This window comes from Phalaenopsis equestris, unplaced genomic scaffold, assembly GCF_001263595.1.
Source record: "Phalaenopsis equestris unplaced genomic scaffold, ASM126359v1 Scaffold000002, whole genome shotgun sequence".
In the NCBI taxonomy this organism is placed as follows: domain Eukaryota; kingdom Viridiplantae; phylum Streptophyta; class Magnoliopsida; order Asparagales; family Orchidaceae; genus Phalaenopsis; species Phalaenopsis equestris.
In genome coordinates, this window is record NW_018164444.1 from 81,229,292 (window position 1) to 81,245,961 (window position 16,670).

General features: G+C 33.0%; 3 protein-coding genes across 5 annotated transcripts in view; 2 read left to right on the forward strand and 1 right to left on the reverse strand.

Moving 5' to 3' along the window:
- LOC110029072 (ribosome biogenesis regulatory protein homolog) overlaps positions 1-387 on the forward strand; it is a 25,178-nt gene extending 24,791 nt beyond the window's left edge. For both annotated transcript variants that reach the window (XM_020731203.1, XM_020731195.1), the window contains exon 9: positions 168-387. In XM_020731203.1, the coding sequence (XP_020586862.1) occupies positions 168-296 (129 nt within the window). In that variant the 3' untranslated portion in view covers positions 297-387. The remainder of the gene's footprint in view (positions 1-167) is intronic.
- Positions 388-2,508: 2,121 nt separating this feature from the next.
- LOC110029131 (dihydroceramide fatty acyl 2-hydroxylase FAH2-like) overlaps positions 2,509-16,670 on the forward strand; it is a 28,605-nt gene continuing 14,443 nt past the window's right edge. Inside the window, exons 1-7 of one of the 2 annotated variants that reach the window (XM_020731275.1) lie at positions 2,509-2,605; positions 4,845-4,906; positions 5,634-5,726; positions 6,706-6,902; positions 7,460-7,565; positions 7,895-8,041; positions 13,282-13,448. In XM_020731275.1, coding sequence (XP_020586934.1) covers positions 4,856-4,906; positions 5,634-5,726; positions 6,706-6,902; positions 7,460-7,565; positions 7,895-8,041; positions 13,282-13,404 — 717 coding nt within the window. In that variant the 5' untranslated portion in view covers positions 2,509-2,605; positions 4,845-4,855 and the 3' untranslated portion in view covers positions 13,405-13,448. Of the gene's footprint in view, positions 2,606-4,844; positions 4,907-5,633; positions 5,727-6,705; positions 6,903-7,459; positions 7,566-7,894; positions 8,042-13,281; positions 13,493-16,670 lie in introns of those variants that run through there. The other variant, XM_020731268.1, reaches the window with a different exon arrangement.
- LOC110020555 (uncharacterized mitochondrial protein AtMg00810-like) lies at positions 14,923-15,315 on the reverse strand. The gene has a single exon (XM_020718698.1). The coding sequence runs from the start codon at positions 15,313-15,315 to the stop codon at positions 14,923-14,925; it is 393 nt and encodes a 130-aa protein (XP_020574357.1).

The following is a 16,670-nucleotide window of genomic DNA, read 5'->3' on the forward strand; positions in this document are numbered from 1 at the left end:
AAAACTTGAATGCCCCCTTCTTAATGCCACACCTTAGGCTGGGGTACGCCGCACTTACAAACATTATATATATACATATATATATATATATATATATTAGGGGGATTGCCTTTTAGCTCCCCTTTTCATTTGCACTTTTACTAAGAATTCCTTTTGATGTGAAACAGGCTGTTACAATGTTCAATGTGAAGAAGGAGAAGCAGAGGAAAAGGGATAAAGAAGTCATATCTTTAACATCCAACAAGCTGAAGCCAAACAAGAAACCTTTCAAAAAGTCTTCCAACAAGAAACAATAAGTGTCAATTTATTTCATCCATTAGCATTCAGAAAAGTTTTGCATGACATTATAAATTTACAATCTTGCCTTTTATGCTATCAACATCAAACTTTGTGTATTATTTTCTTTTTTCTTCCTATTCATTAAAAAATTTCATATATTTACTTCTCATATCTTTAACATCTTTTCATGTATAAATTTCTTTCATTAAAGTGTCATAAATGTAAATAAAAAAAAATTTAGGTGTTATATGTGCAAATACATAAGAATTATATGGTATGCATGTAAATTTCTCTTGAGAGTTGAGTTTCCTTATTTAAAAGGTGATAGGTTTGTCTTCTTTTGTATTTTGCCAGAGCATTTGGACGAGTGTAGGTGAAAATTGCTTGTTCATAGTCTATAGTAGATTATGTGCATACCATATAATTCTTATGTATTTATGTATCTAACACCCGAACTTTTATATTTATGTATATAACCCATTCGTGTCATAAGCTTGTGCATGAAAAAATTGTTTGTTAGAACTTGTATTGTGGAGCGATTATTGCGTGCATAGAGCACAATCACAACAGCACATCGCGGCTGTGATCGGAGAGCGCATCCACTGTCATACAGTTGCGATGCGTTGCTGTGATCGGAGAGCGCACGCAGCTCAGTGTGCGTTCTCCACACACAATAATTAGACTGTATTGTGAGAAGATCATTAGTGCAAAATATATGGTTTCTATTTTCTATCAAAGGCAAGTTTGCATACTTCCAAGTTTTTTTCTTTTCCCCCTTTGGATGTGTTGTGAAATTTATTATTTTATGATTATGGCCAACTTAATACTACAAAGTATAAATTAATAAAAGAAAAATACTTAAAATATTTTATATAAGGAAATCAACATGGCTTCTCTATAAGCTAATATTTGAAGGTAATTTACCTATTTGTAATAAAAATTAACCAAACATATAGATCACTAGTGTCTTATTAATAATACACATGCATGCATAAACATACATGCATGAATAAATAAATACAGGGACATAAAATACATACATACTTGTCATATATATATATATATATATGTATATACACATACAAACATAAATAGTTTAAGAAATAAGCATTTATCACATACCCCGACATGTTGGTTGATATCAACTGTATAAGATTCCTCATACATACATATCATGTATCGTGTACCTCAGCCTGTTGGTTGGCATCTAAGATATAAGTTCCATCGGGTCGGGGATTTGAATACCCTCTGATACAATTGGCCTTAAGAAGCTGATACTCGTTATTGTTAGGTATATTAGGGATGGCTGGAGGCTCGTATAATAACATTTGGTCATTCCTTTAATATATATATACATATATTTGTATCATAACATTCATTTTTTTTTTGTAAATTATGTAAAATGGTGCCCACTCTTGAATATGTAAACTTTACTAAATCATACTCGATCCTTTAAATCAAGGAATATTAACATATATATCAAATAATTCTTATGAATTTATATATCTAACATCTAAACTTCAAATTTATATGTATGTCACTTTGTAAATAGTGATATGAAAAATTTGAATGATATAAATGTAAAAATTATAATTTCGATATTAGATACGTAAATATGGTTGTTAAAGATCCAATTTCTTGAAATTGGATCAAATAGATTAGTGCGGCCTGTAATCAGCTCGTGACTCTAGATTTATCTCAAATCAAAACGAGCCGATTCAAGTTGAGCTATTTGGAATCATTTCAGTTTGAAATCGACTCGAAATTTGCTTGGACTCGTTATATTCAATTCTACTTAGTATTGTATATATAATTTTTATAAATAAAAATATTATGAGCCGATCTCGAGTCAATTCGTGTCAGTTCATGTATGACTCAAATTCGACTCGAAACAAATTAAATTCAAAAAATTAAAATAATCATTTAACTCATTTATTTCAATTCGAGCTAAAATTCTAAATCAATTTTCGAAATCGCTAAATTTTGAGTGGTACGTAATAAATTGGCCCTTAAATTAAATTCGAAAGCATTAAATAATTAAATAATAGTACAGGCAGGCTGAGAGCCTGAGGTAGGATATGACGGCGTTAGTATTTGTCGGGTGATAACGGGCAAATGACGCGTCTGACAGAACTCGCTGACGGATATTCCGTTTTCCTGACGGCAGGTTCCGCTGCATCGCGCTTCTATATAAACCGGTACAAAACGGCCGAAGGGGCCGCGCGGGCTTACCCGGAGGCTCTTTCCTTCTTTACGCTTTCAGCTTCTTCTCCGATCGAGAAGAAGAGGGGAACCGGAAACGAAACCAGGCGGCCTTATTTTCAAGGTGAGTGAAATTAAGCTTTCTCTTGTTCTGGTTTGTTCAGATCTAGGAAATCTGTTGAGTGTTCATCTTGCTGATGTTGGGGAGTTGAGGGTGGGGTTACGGTGGCTCATTGAAGGGTTTTGGTAGCGGCATTGTAGGGTTCTACTATTGTTTTGGGATTTGGAGGTGAAGGGAAGTGTGTGGTGGTCTTGAGTTCGTGCGATGTTCTTGTAGTAATTGCTGGTTTGGGCTTGTTGTGGATTTATGTTTCTTCGCTCATTTGATTTTGCAATGTTTTCCTTGGACATGGTTTCGATAGCGTTTTGGAGCAATTTTCTTTTAGGGTTTTCCGTGCAAGTTGGATGTGGTTTGAAACGATTAATGATTTTGTAGTCTATGATTGTCTAAAGGGGCTGTTTGGCTAAATTTAAGTTTTAATTGGGTTAATAATCCTGATATCTGTTGGGCATTGTACTAGTTAAATCGAGCTAAATTTTGCTGTGAAGTAATTGGCTATTTGGTTTAGGATTTGGAATCTAAATGATTATGAGATTTATGAAAGAGATTAAGAAGTTGTTGGGATTCAGATAATTAAAATAATTATGAATTTGAGATGGTTTGATTTACTAAAGGTAATTAATATTTAATTTGAAGTTAGGAGTATTAGATAGTAATTATTGATTTACTTATTTGTACTAAGGTTACTTAAAAAATAATTAAGCTAAGCGATTAATCATAATTACCGATTAGAATCTAATTGAAACCAATTAAGAATGAAATGAACTATAATTAGGCTACTTAATGTGCTATAATGAATGAAAGGGAAATCACTTTACATTATGTTTTATTATACATTATGTTTTATTATTTGATGTAATTTTTTCACTCATTTTGGGTGAGAAAACCAAATCATTATATTTAAAGAATTTTAAGAGAGTTTGTGGCACTTGAATCAAATATTGAGTTTTAACTACAGCCAACCAAATAATAAAAGTAGCCAATATCATAATTTCTAAAACTTCCCTTTTCAATATCCGGTCCAACAAACACATGAAGCCTAAAAAAAAGGTATATTTACCTTTTACCAAATGGCGCCTAAAGGCAGATCTAGTTTTTATTAGTTAGTGGGGAGTATCACACCTTTGAGATTTCGGTTATGTTGATTTTTGGGAGGAAATCATTTCAAGTTCAAGTTAGCTTAAAGAAAGGATATGAATTCAGATTAATTATTATTCCTTTTTTGAATTTAATCTCTTAAAAGAGGCCATTTTGGATCAATTTTATTTTTTAATTTTAATTTATTTTGTTTATGCTTGGTTGAGGTGATTATTTTTAAAAGTACTCAAAACATCACTTTGTTATTTTAAGTGTTTTTAAAAATAAGTTGATTAGTTCATACATTTTGCTGTTCCCATGGGTTTTTATTAATATAAATTATGGTTCTGCATATTTTCAAACAAAAGGTTTTATGTGTTATCTTGTCAATAAGATGAGTGTGGAGTGTATGGAGGAGCAATTATTGCGTACAGACACTGCCCGCAATTTCCGTGCGGTGTCAGATAATGACCACTGAAATATATTTTTTTATTTTATTTATTGTTAGAGTGGGGCCCACTCTAATTTTTTCACGGTCCTGATCGGACACCGCACACAATAATGTTTCATGTGTAGAGAGGTTAGCTTTTTTCTTTATCGACATATAAGATACAATTTTGAATAATATGTGACTTGAATGTGCATGAGGAGCATTTCAAAAAAATTTCCCTTCTAACACTCCACATTTGTGCCAGGGCTTGTTATTTTCTCCTTGTCATGCCAATAAAGATTCTTGATTGAGATTGCTTGTTTTATTATATAGCCCATACTTTTTTGTTTAAAAGTAATGTGGGCTGCCAAATATGTCATTTTCCCTCTTTAATTTCTTTTTTCCTTGTTTAAAAAAAGGGGCATTTACATACATACCATGCAAGGCTAAATTTTTTTTTATTTACATATCTTCAGGTCACTCAAATCTTTAATATCACTTCAAAAACATCACTTTTACTCTTTAAAAATGAAATGCACCTTCTAATGTGTAGGTTTATTACAACTAGTGCTATAAATGTAAATATAAACTTTTAAGAGTCAGCTATGTAAATACATAAGAATTGTGTGGTATATATGTAAATTTTCCTAAAAATATTTAGATAAATGTAAAGGGCAGGTGTCGGTGTTATTTTCTTAGTTTTATTGATTTTCTTTGCTTAATGTAATCGAGCAGATTGGCCTATTATGGTAACGAAGGAATTTACCGTGGACTTGAATAAGCCTCTGGTTTTTCAGGTACCCTATTGTCTTATATCTTCTCAATGCTATCATCGTATGCGAAATTTACAACATAAGTAAGGTTGGAAGCTTTATTATAAGATAAAAAGTTAGAATCTTTCTATAATTCTTCCAAACAGGCTAAAATTTTTTTCCACTTAAACGCCGTAGAAAACTAACATACTTTCAAGTTCAGCCACTGTTAGAGATTATCAGTGCTGTAATTGAGCCAAACCGACTCATGAGCCTGCTCGAGCTCGGCTCGATAAGTTGCTCGTGTGCGAAGCTTGATGAGCTTAGGCCAGTCTCCGCCTCAACTCGTTTGCTTATGAGCAGACTTGTTTAAAAGAATATGTATAAAAAAATAATTCAAAATATATTAAAATTTAATTGTTCATCTTTAAATTATTAAAAATATTTAAAAAATGATAATTTACAGTTATCTCCTAATTACAATTTTTTTTTCTCTTTTCTAAGAAACAATACGCTTCATGAGCTCGAGCTCAAAGTCGATTTAATAAACAAACAACTCATTTACACCCTTAGAGATTATCATCCCAAAAATCTCACTTTTCAGTCTATGCTCTTGTATGATCCAATATCTCGCATAATTTGATTGTTTTTCTTTTGATGTAAAAGGGAAAAAATCTCATTCAAACTTTTAACTCACAACTGTAGCAGAAGCCTCTAGTGATACTTTCATTGCTTTATCGTATGAAAATTAGAGAACTTCTTTGTTGAGTAGGTTGGCCATCTTGAGGATGCTTACCAGGAATGGGTTCACCAGCCAATCATCAGCAAGGAAAGCCCACGTTTTTTTGAAAATGACTTCCTTGAGGTAGTTGTTTAAAATTTACTTTTTAAGCAATAGCTTATTTCTCTATACTGAAACTAATGGGCAGTTTTAGATCATTTTTTAAATTTTTTATTTTATTTTGCTTATATTCTAATTTGAAATGAATTAGATTAGATATACTGAAAATAAATTAACTTATTTTTAAAAACACACATTGTAACCTTGTTTGTAGAGTTTTTAAAAACTTGTTTATTTGTTTTTAAAAATAAAATATTAAGCATGTTAAAATTACTGGAAATTTACATACATACCACACCATTCCTATTTATTTACATAACTAACATTTAAATTTTGATATTTATATTTATAGCATTTTTGGTGTTGTAAATTTATGCATGAACATCCGTATTTCACTTTTTAAAAAGTTTGTAATAGTAATATTTTTTATGTATGTTTTGAGTGGTGTGCATGTAAATTTTAAAAAAATATGTATGTATTGGATATGTAAACATATAAAAATTGTGTGGTATGTATGTAAATGCCCCAAAAAAATATATATATGTATTGGATATGTAAACATATACAAATTGTGTGGTATGTATGTAAATGCCCCAAATATATACTAAATAGATATATTTTTAAAAATAAAAGCAAATAATTAAATAAATAAAATGGGGCATTTATATAGATACCACCCTACTCCTGTATTTATATATCTAGTATCTGAACTTTATTTTTTGCATTTATAGTTTTATAGCACCCAAACTTTTAGTATCATATAAAAAATGTCACAATTTTAACTTTTTAAAAGTGGGTACATCTTTTTCATGCATGTATAAGATGATATTTATGTAAAAATTACACTTCAGGTGTTAGATATGTAAATACATAAGAACAAAATTGATTCGAGTCTGGCTCAGTTTTCAGGTGCCAGAAAATAGTTTAAAAAATCCAACAACTTGACCCAATGTCTTTTACTCTGAACGTGATCTTCTAAATTGCTGGGCTTTCATTTCACCAGTTTTTGACACGCACTGTGTGGTGGGCCATTCCAACCACATGGCTACCAGTTGTATGCTGGGGTTTGGTGACATCATTCCACATGGGCCAATCTCCATCCCAGCTTGCTCTGTCGGTTCTGTCTGGAGTATTTATATGGACTTTTATTGAGTACATTGTGCACCGATTTCTTTTCCATATCAGGACAAAGAGCTACTGGTAGGTACCCCCGTTTTTAGTAACTGGAAATAAAATGAAAAATATTAAGACATCTGTCTCCGAAAAAAACAAGGCGCATTTACATACATGCCACTTAATTCCTATGTATTTACATATCAAACATAAAAACTTTCGTAACATAAAAAATAGCATTACCTTTGGTTTTGTTTTGGATTTTTATTTTTGCTTTTATTCTAAAAACATGTTTGTTTAGTACAATATTTGTATATTTTTATTTTTTGTTTTAAAAAATAACCTATTTTGTATTTTAAAACACTTGAAATATTTAAAAAATATTTTTAAGTTCTTTTAAAACAGGTAAACATATCATAGCCTATCAATTATATTTTAGTTCTTGTATAAATATAAATTAAAAAAAATAATAATAAAAGTGATCCCAACAACTCCTTATCTTTAAAAGTTAAATATACCTGTTCAGGCATATGTAAGGTGGCATATGTAAAAATTAATGTTTTGGTGTTAGTAAAAATTAATGTTTTGTATGTTTAAAAAAAGACACTGGCATGACAAAAAGATCATTATCAGTAAATTTGCAGGGCAAACACAGCACATTATTTGCTTCACGGATGCCATCATAAACATCCAATGGATGGCCTTCGCCTTGTTTTTCCCCCAGCTGCGGCTGCTATTCTTTGCATTCCAGTAAGTCTCATGTATTCTCTCATTTCACTTTTAATCTATGAGTATAAGAGTTAACATTAAAAGACAACAAATAACTATGTATCCTAACCATAGTTAGGTTGGATGTTCACAATACTTGAAAAAACAGAACTTTTCTGGTAATTACGGTTGCTAATGATTCAATTTCAAGCTGAGTCAAACTGATGTCATGATTGATTCATGCATAGATCGATCCACACCAAATTCTAATCCAGTTTTTTTTTTAATGAAATTCAATCATATAACATAATTAACTGTTCCAGTAACAGTACTATACCCTCACTGATGCCATGATTGATTCCTTACTGCAGTTATGGAACCTGACCAAACTCGTAGCGAAGCCCGCCGCAGCCCCTGCCTTATTTGGTGGGGGTTTGCTCGGTTATGTGATGTATGATTGCACTCACTATTACCTGCACCATGGAAGGCCTTTCAGAAACCCAGCTAAACATTTGAAGGTCAGAAATCTGAACATCTTACTAGGAAGCTCTTAATTAACCAAAAAAAGTAGGCTTTACATACATGCCACTCAATTCTTATGTATTTACAGGTCTAACACCTAAATTGTACATTTTAAATTTTATACCACCCAAATTTGGTTAGAATGGAGAAGCTTTTAGGATTTGACAAAGGTTAAAAATTTATGGAAGAAACTACACTTCTATTTATCACCTTTTCTTAGCTTCAAACAAATTCAAAAACTCCACCTCTATTTATACTAGTGATACATTCTAAATTAATTGCTAGGATTGTACCACTACAATTATAATATAATAGTTACAAATGATTCTCTAGAATTCCTTTTATAATTCCATAACTACCACACATTCTAGACAACTTTATGGATTAATCTAGAATAAGCTTCTAGATGAGATTTTTATAGATTATGCTTCTAGAGATTAGGCTCTTATTGGACTTTATTTAAACAAATAAGGCCCAAAAACTAAAAATCAAGTTTATATTTCAACACCCCCTCTTAAATTTGATTTTGTGACTCAAAGTAAACTTCTCATTTTAATAAAGTCTTCACTCTTAAGTGGTTTGGTAAAAATATATGTAACTTGATCTTGAGATTTCATGTACTGCACTTGTATCTCCTTTCTTTCGATGCATTCTCTGATGTAGTGATAACGCGTATCAATGTGCTAGCTTTTATCGTGGAAAACTGAATTCTTTGCTAGCTATTGCAGACTTGTTATCGATACAGATCTTGATCTCCTCTTTTTGTGATAAACTTAACTCCTTTAATAGGTTTCGAAGTCAAATTACATGACAAACACATAAGGTTGCAGCCACGCACTATGTTTTACAAGTAGAAAGAGTGACAATTGGTTGTTTCTTTGACATTCAAGTGAAAACAGTGTCTCTTACGAGGAACACGAACCCTATAGTGTTTTTTCTATCATTCATATCTCCAGCTCAATCACTGTTATTATATCCTACAAGCTTGAAATTGTTAGATGATGAGTAAAGTAAGACAAAATCAATTGTAACATTGATATAACACATGATTCTCTTAACGGTCTTCAGGTGGGTAGCAGTCGGAGTCTCCATGTAGCGACTGACAAATCCAACAACATAAAAAATATCAGGTCTTGTGCATGCCAAGTAGCACAAACTTCCAACCAAACTCTTGAAAACTGTTGGATCAATTCTTTTTCCCTCATCATATTTTGATAGCTCGACTCCACATTCTACAGGGGTATTTATAGGTCGGCTATTATCCATCTTGAATTTCTTCAATATCTCCCTTGCATAACCTTCTTGAGAGATGAAAATCTCATCTTCCTTTTGCTTGACTTCAATCCTAAGATAGTATATCATGAGCCCAATATGTGTCATTTCGATTTCCTTTATCATCACTTCTTTGAATTTTTCAAATATGCTTGGATTGTTTTCAGTAAAGATCAAGTCATCGACATATAAACAAACAATCAAGACATTTTTATTTTCATTATTGATGTAAAGAGCATGCTCAAAAGGACACTTTATGAAGCATTTCTCTTGCAGATACTTGTATATTCGGTTATTCTATGCTCTTGGTGCTTGCTTCAGCCCGTAGAGAGTCTTTTTAAGCTTTAAAACCTTATCTTATTGTCCTTTGACTTCATATCCTCAATGCTGCTGAATGTAGACTTTTTTTTCAAGTATTCCATTCAAGAAGACAGATTTTACATCCATTTGATGTATTCTCCACTTATTTTGAGCTGTCAAAGAGATGATTAGAATAGTTTCTAATCGAGCAACATGGGCAAATAATTTGTCATAGTCGATATTTACTCTTTGACTGTAGCTTTTTACCGCGAATCTTGCATTGTATCTTTCAATTTCTTCTTTGGAATTCTTTTTTGCTTTGTACATCAGCTTCACATCAATTTTCTTATGCTCTTTAGGAAGTGAAGCTAGCTCCCATGTATCGTTCTTCTCGATTGCATTGATTTCTTCATCCATTGCATTTTTTCACTTCTTGCTTTGTATGGATTCTTGGAAATCCATGGGCTCACAGTCGACAAAGAGACAAAAGAGAGTAACATTATCTTGATTCTTAGTTACCTCATAAAGATCTAGTAATCTTCTGAAGCATGATATTTTTCACTTGAATTTTCTCTTGAAGTTAACGGCGATGAACCACTTTGAGTACTTGTAGTCAATGTTGTTTGTGAAGTAGTAGACTCTTCTCTTGCTTGCTTGATCCTTGGTTGCTCTGCGTCTTCTTCTTAAAAGTATGGGAAAAAGTTGTAGTTCTCATCATGTAGTCCCCAGTTTCATTCTCATCCTTCATTGAGTATGACATTTCTGCTAATGATTGTTTTCCCTGTATTTGAATTGTATAGCTTGTAGTCTTTCGAGTTGGTGTCGTAACCAATGAAAATGAACTTTTCGCACTTGTTATTCAGCTTACTTTTTTTCTCGTTAGGTATGTGTACAAGAGTTATGCATCCAAAAGCTCGTAGATGAGAGATGTCGAACTTCCTTCCACTCCATGCTTCTTGTGGTGTCTTTCCCAACACACTTCTTATTGGTGATCTGTTAGCCAAATAAACAACACATGCAACCGCTTCTGCTCAAAACTCTTTCGGCAATCTGTTGCTTTTTAACATGCTCATTGTCATGTCAAGGATAGTTCTATTCTTCATTTCCGCTATTCCATTTTGTTGGGGGGATCTTGGAGCAATAAGAAGTCGACGTATTTCGTTGTTTTCCCTGTACTTGAATTGTATAGCTTGTAGTCTTTCGAGTTGGTGTCGTAACAAATAAAAATAAATAAAAATGAACTTTTCGCTCGTGTCATTCAGCTTACTTCTTTTCTCGCCAGGTATGTGTACATGAGTTATGCATCCAAAAGCTCGTAGATGAGAGATGCTGGGCTTCCACTCCATGCTTCTTGTGGTGTCTTTCCCAACACACTTCTTGTTGGTGATCGGTTAGCCAAATAAACAACACATGCAACCGTTTCTGCCCAAAACTCTTTTGACAATCTCTTTCTTTTTAACATGCTCCTTGTCATGTCAAGGATGGTTCTATTCTTCATTTTCTCTATTCCATTTTGTTGGGGGGATCTTGGAGCAGTTAAAAGTCGACGTATTCCGTTGGCTTCACAGAATTTTTGAAATTCTTTTGAAGTAAATTCTCCTTGATCAGATCGCATAACTTTGATCTTGAGACCACTTTCTTTCTCTACATCTGCCTTAAGCTTCTTGAATATTCCAAAAACCTCTGATTTTTGTTTTAAGAAATACACCCATGTTTTTTCGTGAAAAATTATCTATGAAGAGAAGAAAATAGTTGCTCTTATCGAGTGAACTTGGCTTTATTGGACCGCAGACATTAGTATGTATGAGCTCAAGAGGCTTTTGGGCTCTTGAACTTGACTCTCTTGGAAAGCTTTCCTGAAGTGCTTTCGGAGTAAACATTCTTCACATAATTGATTAGGGTGGTTGATGCAAGGTAATCTTCTCATCATCTTTTTCTTTGAAAGCAATTAAAGTTCTCCGAAGTTGAGATGCCCAAATCGAAGATGTCAGAGCCAAGAAGCATCTTTATAATAGGTCGTGAGACATTTGACAATATCGTTTTGAATGTTGAGCAAGAATATTCTATTTTAAGACATTGACATCTTAGTAATCAAGTTTTGAATCTAACAATCGAAGAATCTTTTTCATGATGCCACATCTTCTAACTTCTCACAATTTCTTTTTAGTTGATTGGAAATGGTAATGACTCTAGAAAAGTAATCGAAGACCAACTTGTCTTCTTTTATATGCAAAGCATCAAATTGACTTCTTAAAGTTTGAAGTTGTAACTTTATAACTTTTTATTCTCCCTTATACGAGATCTCGAGCTTCTCTCATGCTAGCTTGGCCGAAGTAGCACTTGAGATCTTCTCAAAACCATCTTCATCTAAAAATTGATAGATGAGAAAGAGAGTCTTCTTGTCTCTTTTTAACAAGTCTCTTAAGCTATCCTTTTGTGTTGTGGATAGAGCGGACTCGTCGCTTGGCTCATCATAGCTTTTCTTCACAACCTCTCAAACGTCATGCGCTCCAAAGAATGTCTTCATTTTGATACTTCAATTGTAGTAGATGCTTTCCTTAAGCATCGGGACTTGGGAGGAAACCATGCCACTGTTTGTTATTGCTCTATAGAGGAACCTTTAGACTATGATACCATTTTGTTGGAATAGAAAAGTTTTTAGGATTTGACAAAGGTCAAAAATTTATGGAAGAAGCTGCACTTCTATTTATCACATTTTCTTAGCTTCATACAAACTCAAAGACTCCACCCCTATTTATACTAGTGGCTCCTTCTTAATTAATGGCTACAATTCTAATCTAATGGTTACAAATGACTCTCTAGAATCCTCTTTATAATTCCATACCTACCACACATTCTAGACAACTCTATGGATTACTTTAGAATAAGCTTCTAGACGAGACTTTTCTAGAACATACTTCTAGAAATTAGGCTCTTATTGGGCTTTATTTAAACAACTAAGGCCCAAAAAGTAAAAATAAATTTTATATTTCAACAAATCTTTCATGTCACATTAAAAAAATCATTATTTTAACTTCAAAAAAGTGAAATATGCATTTTCATGCTTAGGTAAGGTGGTATGTATCTACAATTTGGAGTTTGGGTGTTACATATGTAAATACATGGAAATTAAGTGTCATTTAGGTAAATCTTCCAAAGAACATGGGGTCATTTACATACATATCACTCAATTCATATATATTTACATATTTAACTTGTAAACTTTTACATTTACATGCATACCGCTCAAATCATTAACATTACATAAAAAATATCAATATTATTAACCTTTTAAGAGCGAATTACATGTTTTCATGCATAGAAATGAAGAGTAATGTTTTTAAATCTTCCAAATAACATGGGGGATCAACATATATCACACAATTTTTATATATTTACATATATAACTCCTAAACTTTTACATTTACATGCCAACAACTCAAATGTTAAACACTACATAAAAAATATTATTATTACCAACTTCTTAAAAGTGAAATACATATTTACATGCATAGATTTATAACATCAAAGTGTTATAAATGTAACTATCAAACCTTCAAGTGTTAGATATGAAAATACATAAGAATAAAGTTGTATGCATGTAAATCTTCCCAAAAAAAAATTGTGAATAGCAAGAGATCTTACTTGGGAGTTTTTTTGCCAGATTTATCATATGAATCACCACTTTAGAACTCAAACAATGGGATTTGGAATTACTTCTTCGCTGTGGGATGGATTGTTCAGGACATTACCTCCTGCACTGAAGGCCTGTGAGAAGAGCAGCTGAATATTTTAGATTGAGATTTCGGCTGAAAGTGTTCCTATATTCCGGTATGCCTCGCTTCTGTAAAATTTTCACCTATTTAATTTTGAAAGATAGTTTTTGTTTTGTGATAAATATATTGCAGAAAATATTCTTTTTGAACTGTATTTTTGATGTTTTCATCATATTTGACCATAAATCTTATAATTTTTATTTTTGTCGTCATTTAATTTTGAGGCATTTACATATTTACCACCCAATGCCTATTATGTATTTATATATCTAACGCCTCAACTTTGATTTTTTACATCTATATCACCCAAAGCTTTCATATCATATCAAAGTAATCATTTTTAGCTTTTAAAATGTGAAATATAACTTCTGTAAGGTGATAATCATGTAAAAATTGAAATTTAGATGTTAGATATGTAAATAGATAGGAATTAAGACGTATGCATATAAGTCTTCTTTTAATTTTTTTTATATATTATGATTTGTATCTATTATATATGAGTAAATTGTCAAAATAGTCCCTGGACTATTTAAATGAGTGTATTCTAGTCACAGAGTTTATAGAAGTGCTAAATTAATCTCCAAATTCGTTTAATGTTGGCTACACTAGTCCTCAGTGGAGACTATTTTAACTCATATTAAAAGAATTTGAGGATTAAATTGATGTTTTTATGAATCTTGGGACAAAAATGGACTCCCCTCTAAATAATAAGGAGGACGTTTTGACACTTCTTTCTATTATATAGTATTCATTATTTTTTTTTTCATCTGTTTTTGGAGAAATTTTTACATGCGGCAACCATAAGTTCAGATGATGGTGCGGAATCTGGATGGGCCGTCATGCGGTTCGCAACGGCATGGACACATCCTGATTGTTATCAGGACGTGTGGTCAGCAATACGTAATAATTTTTCATATTTTTTATAGTTGTGTCTATATGAAAGCATAGTGCAAAACAGAAAAGCTAGAATAGAATATGGAATTAATTCATAATAAGATGAAATAGACAAAGCCATGCTTCTCCTTTTTATAGATCACATAGGATAGAAGCAAATATAGCTAACCGGAAATACACCAATGTGAAAGTACATAAACTGAACCGATTCGCAGCCCTATGAGCTGCACCTAGTTCAACATAGACACCTTTAACATTCCCCTTCAAATTGATGATCTTTGTCGAAGATTGTCAATTTGCCACGAAGAAGCTTAAACCTGGAATTGGGAAGAAATTTGGTGATGATTGATGAGATCAGCAATTAGATCAATGGTATTGATATGTTGAACTATAAGAACATTAATTTTGATACTTCTCGAATATAATGACAATTGATATCTATGTGCTTGGTGTGGGCATGAAACACCAGATTATTGGTAAGAGCAATAGCAGAAGTGTTGTCACAGTAAAAAGGAGTTGGAGAATGATATTTCTTGTAGTAAACATTGTAGCTAGACAATTTTAGTTGTTGTAGCAAAGGCTCTATATTCAACTTTGATAGAGGAACGAGCTATGGTTGCTTACTTCTCCACAATTCATGGAATAAGTATAAACCCAAGAAAGATGCAGTAACCAGTAGTCGATTTCCGATCAGCAGGATCACTAGCCCAATGAGCATCAGCAAAGGCAGTGAGTTCAAGAGATCCATGAATAATTGGTAGGTTGAGGGAAACAATGCCTTGTAGGTATCGAAGTACACGCTTTAATTCTTGAATGCTGGATTGAGTTGGTTGATGCATTGTTTGACAAGACTGATTAACGACATACGTGATATTTGGTCTCGTTAATGTTAAATACTGCAAATATCCAATTAGTTTTCGATAAAAAGAAGGATCATGATTGTGATCAGAAAGGCCAGAAGACTTACTGGTTTTGGCAGGATTTTGCACAGATCTATAGTTAGCCATTCCGGAGGTGTGAAGGATCATGATTGCGAAACTACTTTTATCGAGATGTAGACCATATGAGGTAGGTGTAGCTTGTATGCCAAGAAACTTGGATATAAGTCCCATATTTTTCATTTTAAATTTGTAGTGTAAGCTTCAAAGAATATTGTCGATGGTAGTGTTATCATTTGCAGTTATTAATACGTCATCCACATAGATGAGCATGTAGATATGAAAGTTGTTGGAATGATAACCATAGAGAGACGGATCGACATAACTGTGGTTAAATTGCAAAGACTGTAAATAGGTAGTGAGGGTGTGATGCCACTGACGGCGTGCTTGCTTGAAGCCGTAAATAGTCTTTTTGAGTTTACAAACAGAAGTAGGTTGAAGGTTGTTCAAGGAAGCCTTGAGGTTGTTGCATGTAGACATTCTCCTGTAGATCACCGTGAAGGAATGCATTGGATACATCAAGTTGAAGAATTTGTCTTTCGTAGGTGGTAGCTATAGTGAGAAAAACTCATATTGTAGCAATCTTTGCCATTGGACTGAAGGTTTCAAGATAATCTTTGTCTTCTTGTTGTCTGAACCACTGAGCAACTAGTCATTCCTTATATCGAACTATTGATCCATCGGAATTAAACTTGGTCTTGAAAGTCCACCTGTAGCCAAGAATGTTATAATGGGGCATGGGAAGTACAAATTCCGAGGTCTTGTAAAGCTTGGAATTTAGATGACATAGCTTTTCTCCAATGTTCATATTTAGGAGCCATAGAAGAAGTAGTGGGAGCATTGGTAGTTTGATGAATAAGATTGAGGATATGATGAGGTTTTAGACTACCTGTTTTAGTTCTGGTGAGCATAGTATGTGAGGGAAGAGAAGGTAATGATGCTAGCAGTGGCTCAGGTGACAAGGATAAAGAAGGTTCGGTTTGATTAGGCGAAGTCCCATGTGTCTATAGCTGCCGGAGAAGTGGTGAAATGGCTATGCAGATGAGGACTGCTATTATAATTATTGTAGGTTGGGGAAAATGCCATAGAGGGAACCAGGAGAAGAGGAGGTATAGTGGGGGCGGGTGGGGAATGAAATGAGGAAGAAGTTGATTTCCTTTGAAAGGAAAAGACGTCTTCATTAAAGATAACATGACGGGAGAGATAAACTTTGTTAGTAGATAAATCAAGGCATTTATAGCCTTTTTGAAAAGGGGCATAGCCAAGAAAAACACATTCTTTGGATAAAGGTTTAAGTTTATTATTAAGATAGGGCCTAAGCCAAGGAAAACATTGGCAACCAATTATTTTTTAAATGGTGATAGATATGTCATTTATGGAATAATATCTCATATGAAGATTTGTAGTGAAGCGTTTTGGTAGGTAGGCGATTAATGAGGTAACAG

What these genes read in the sequence shown, in the direction of transcription:
- LOC110020555 (XM_020718698.1), bottom strand. Translation starts at nt 15,315, where the DNA reads ATGATCCTTCACACCTCCGGAATGGCTAACTATAGATCTGTGCAAAAT.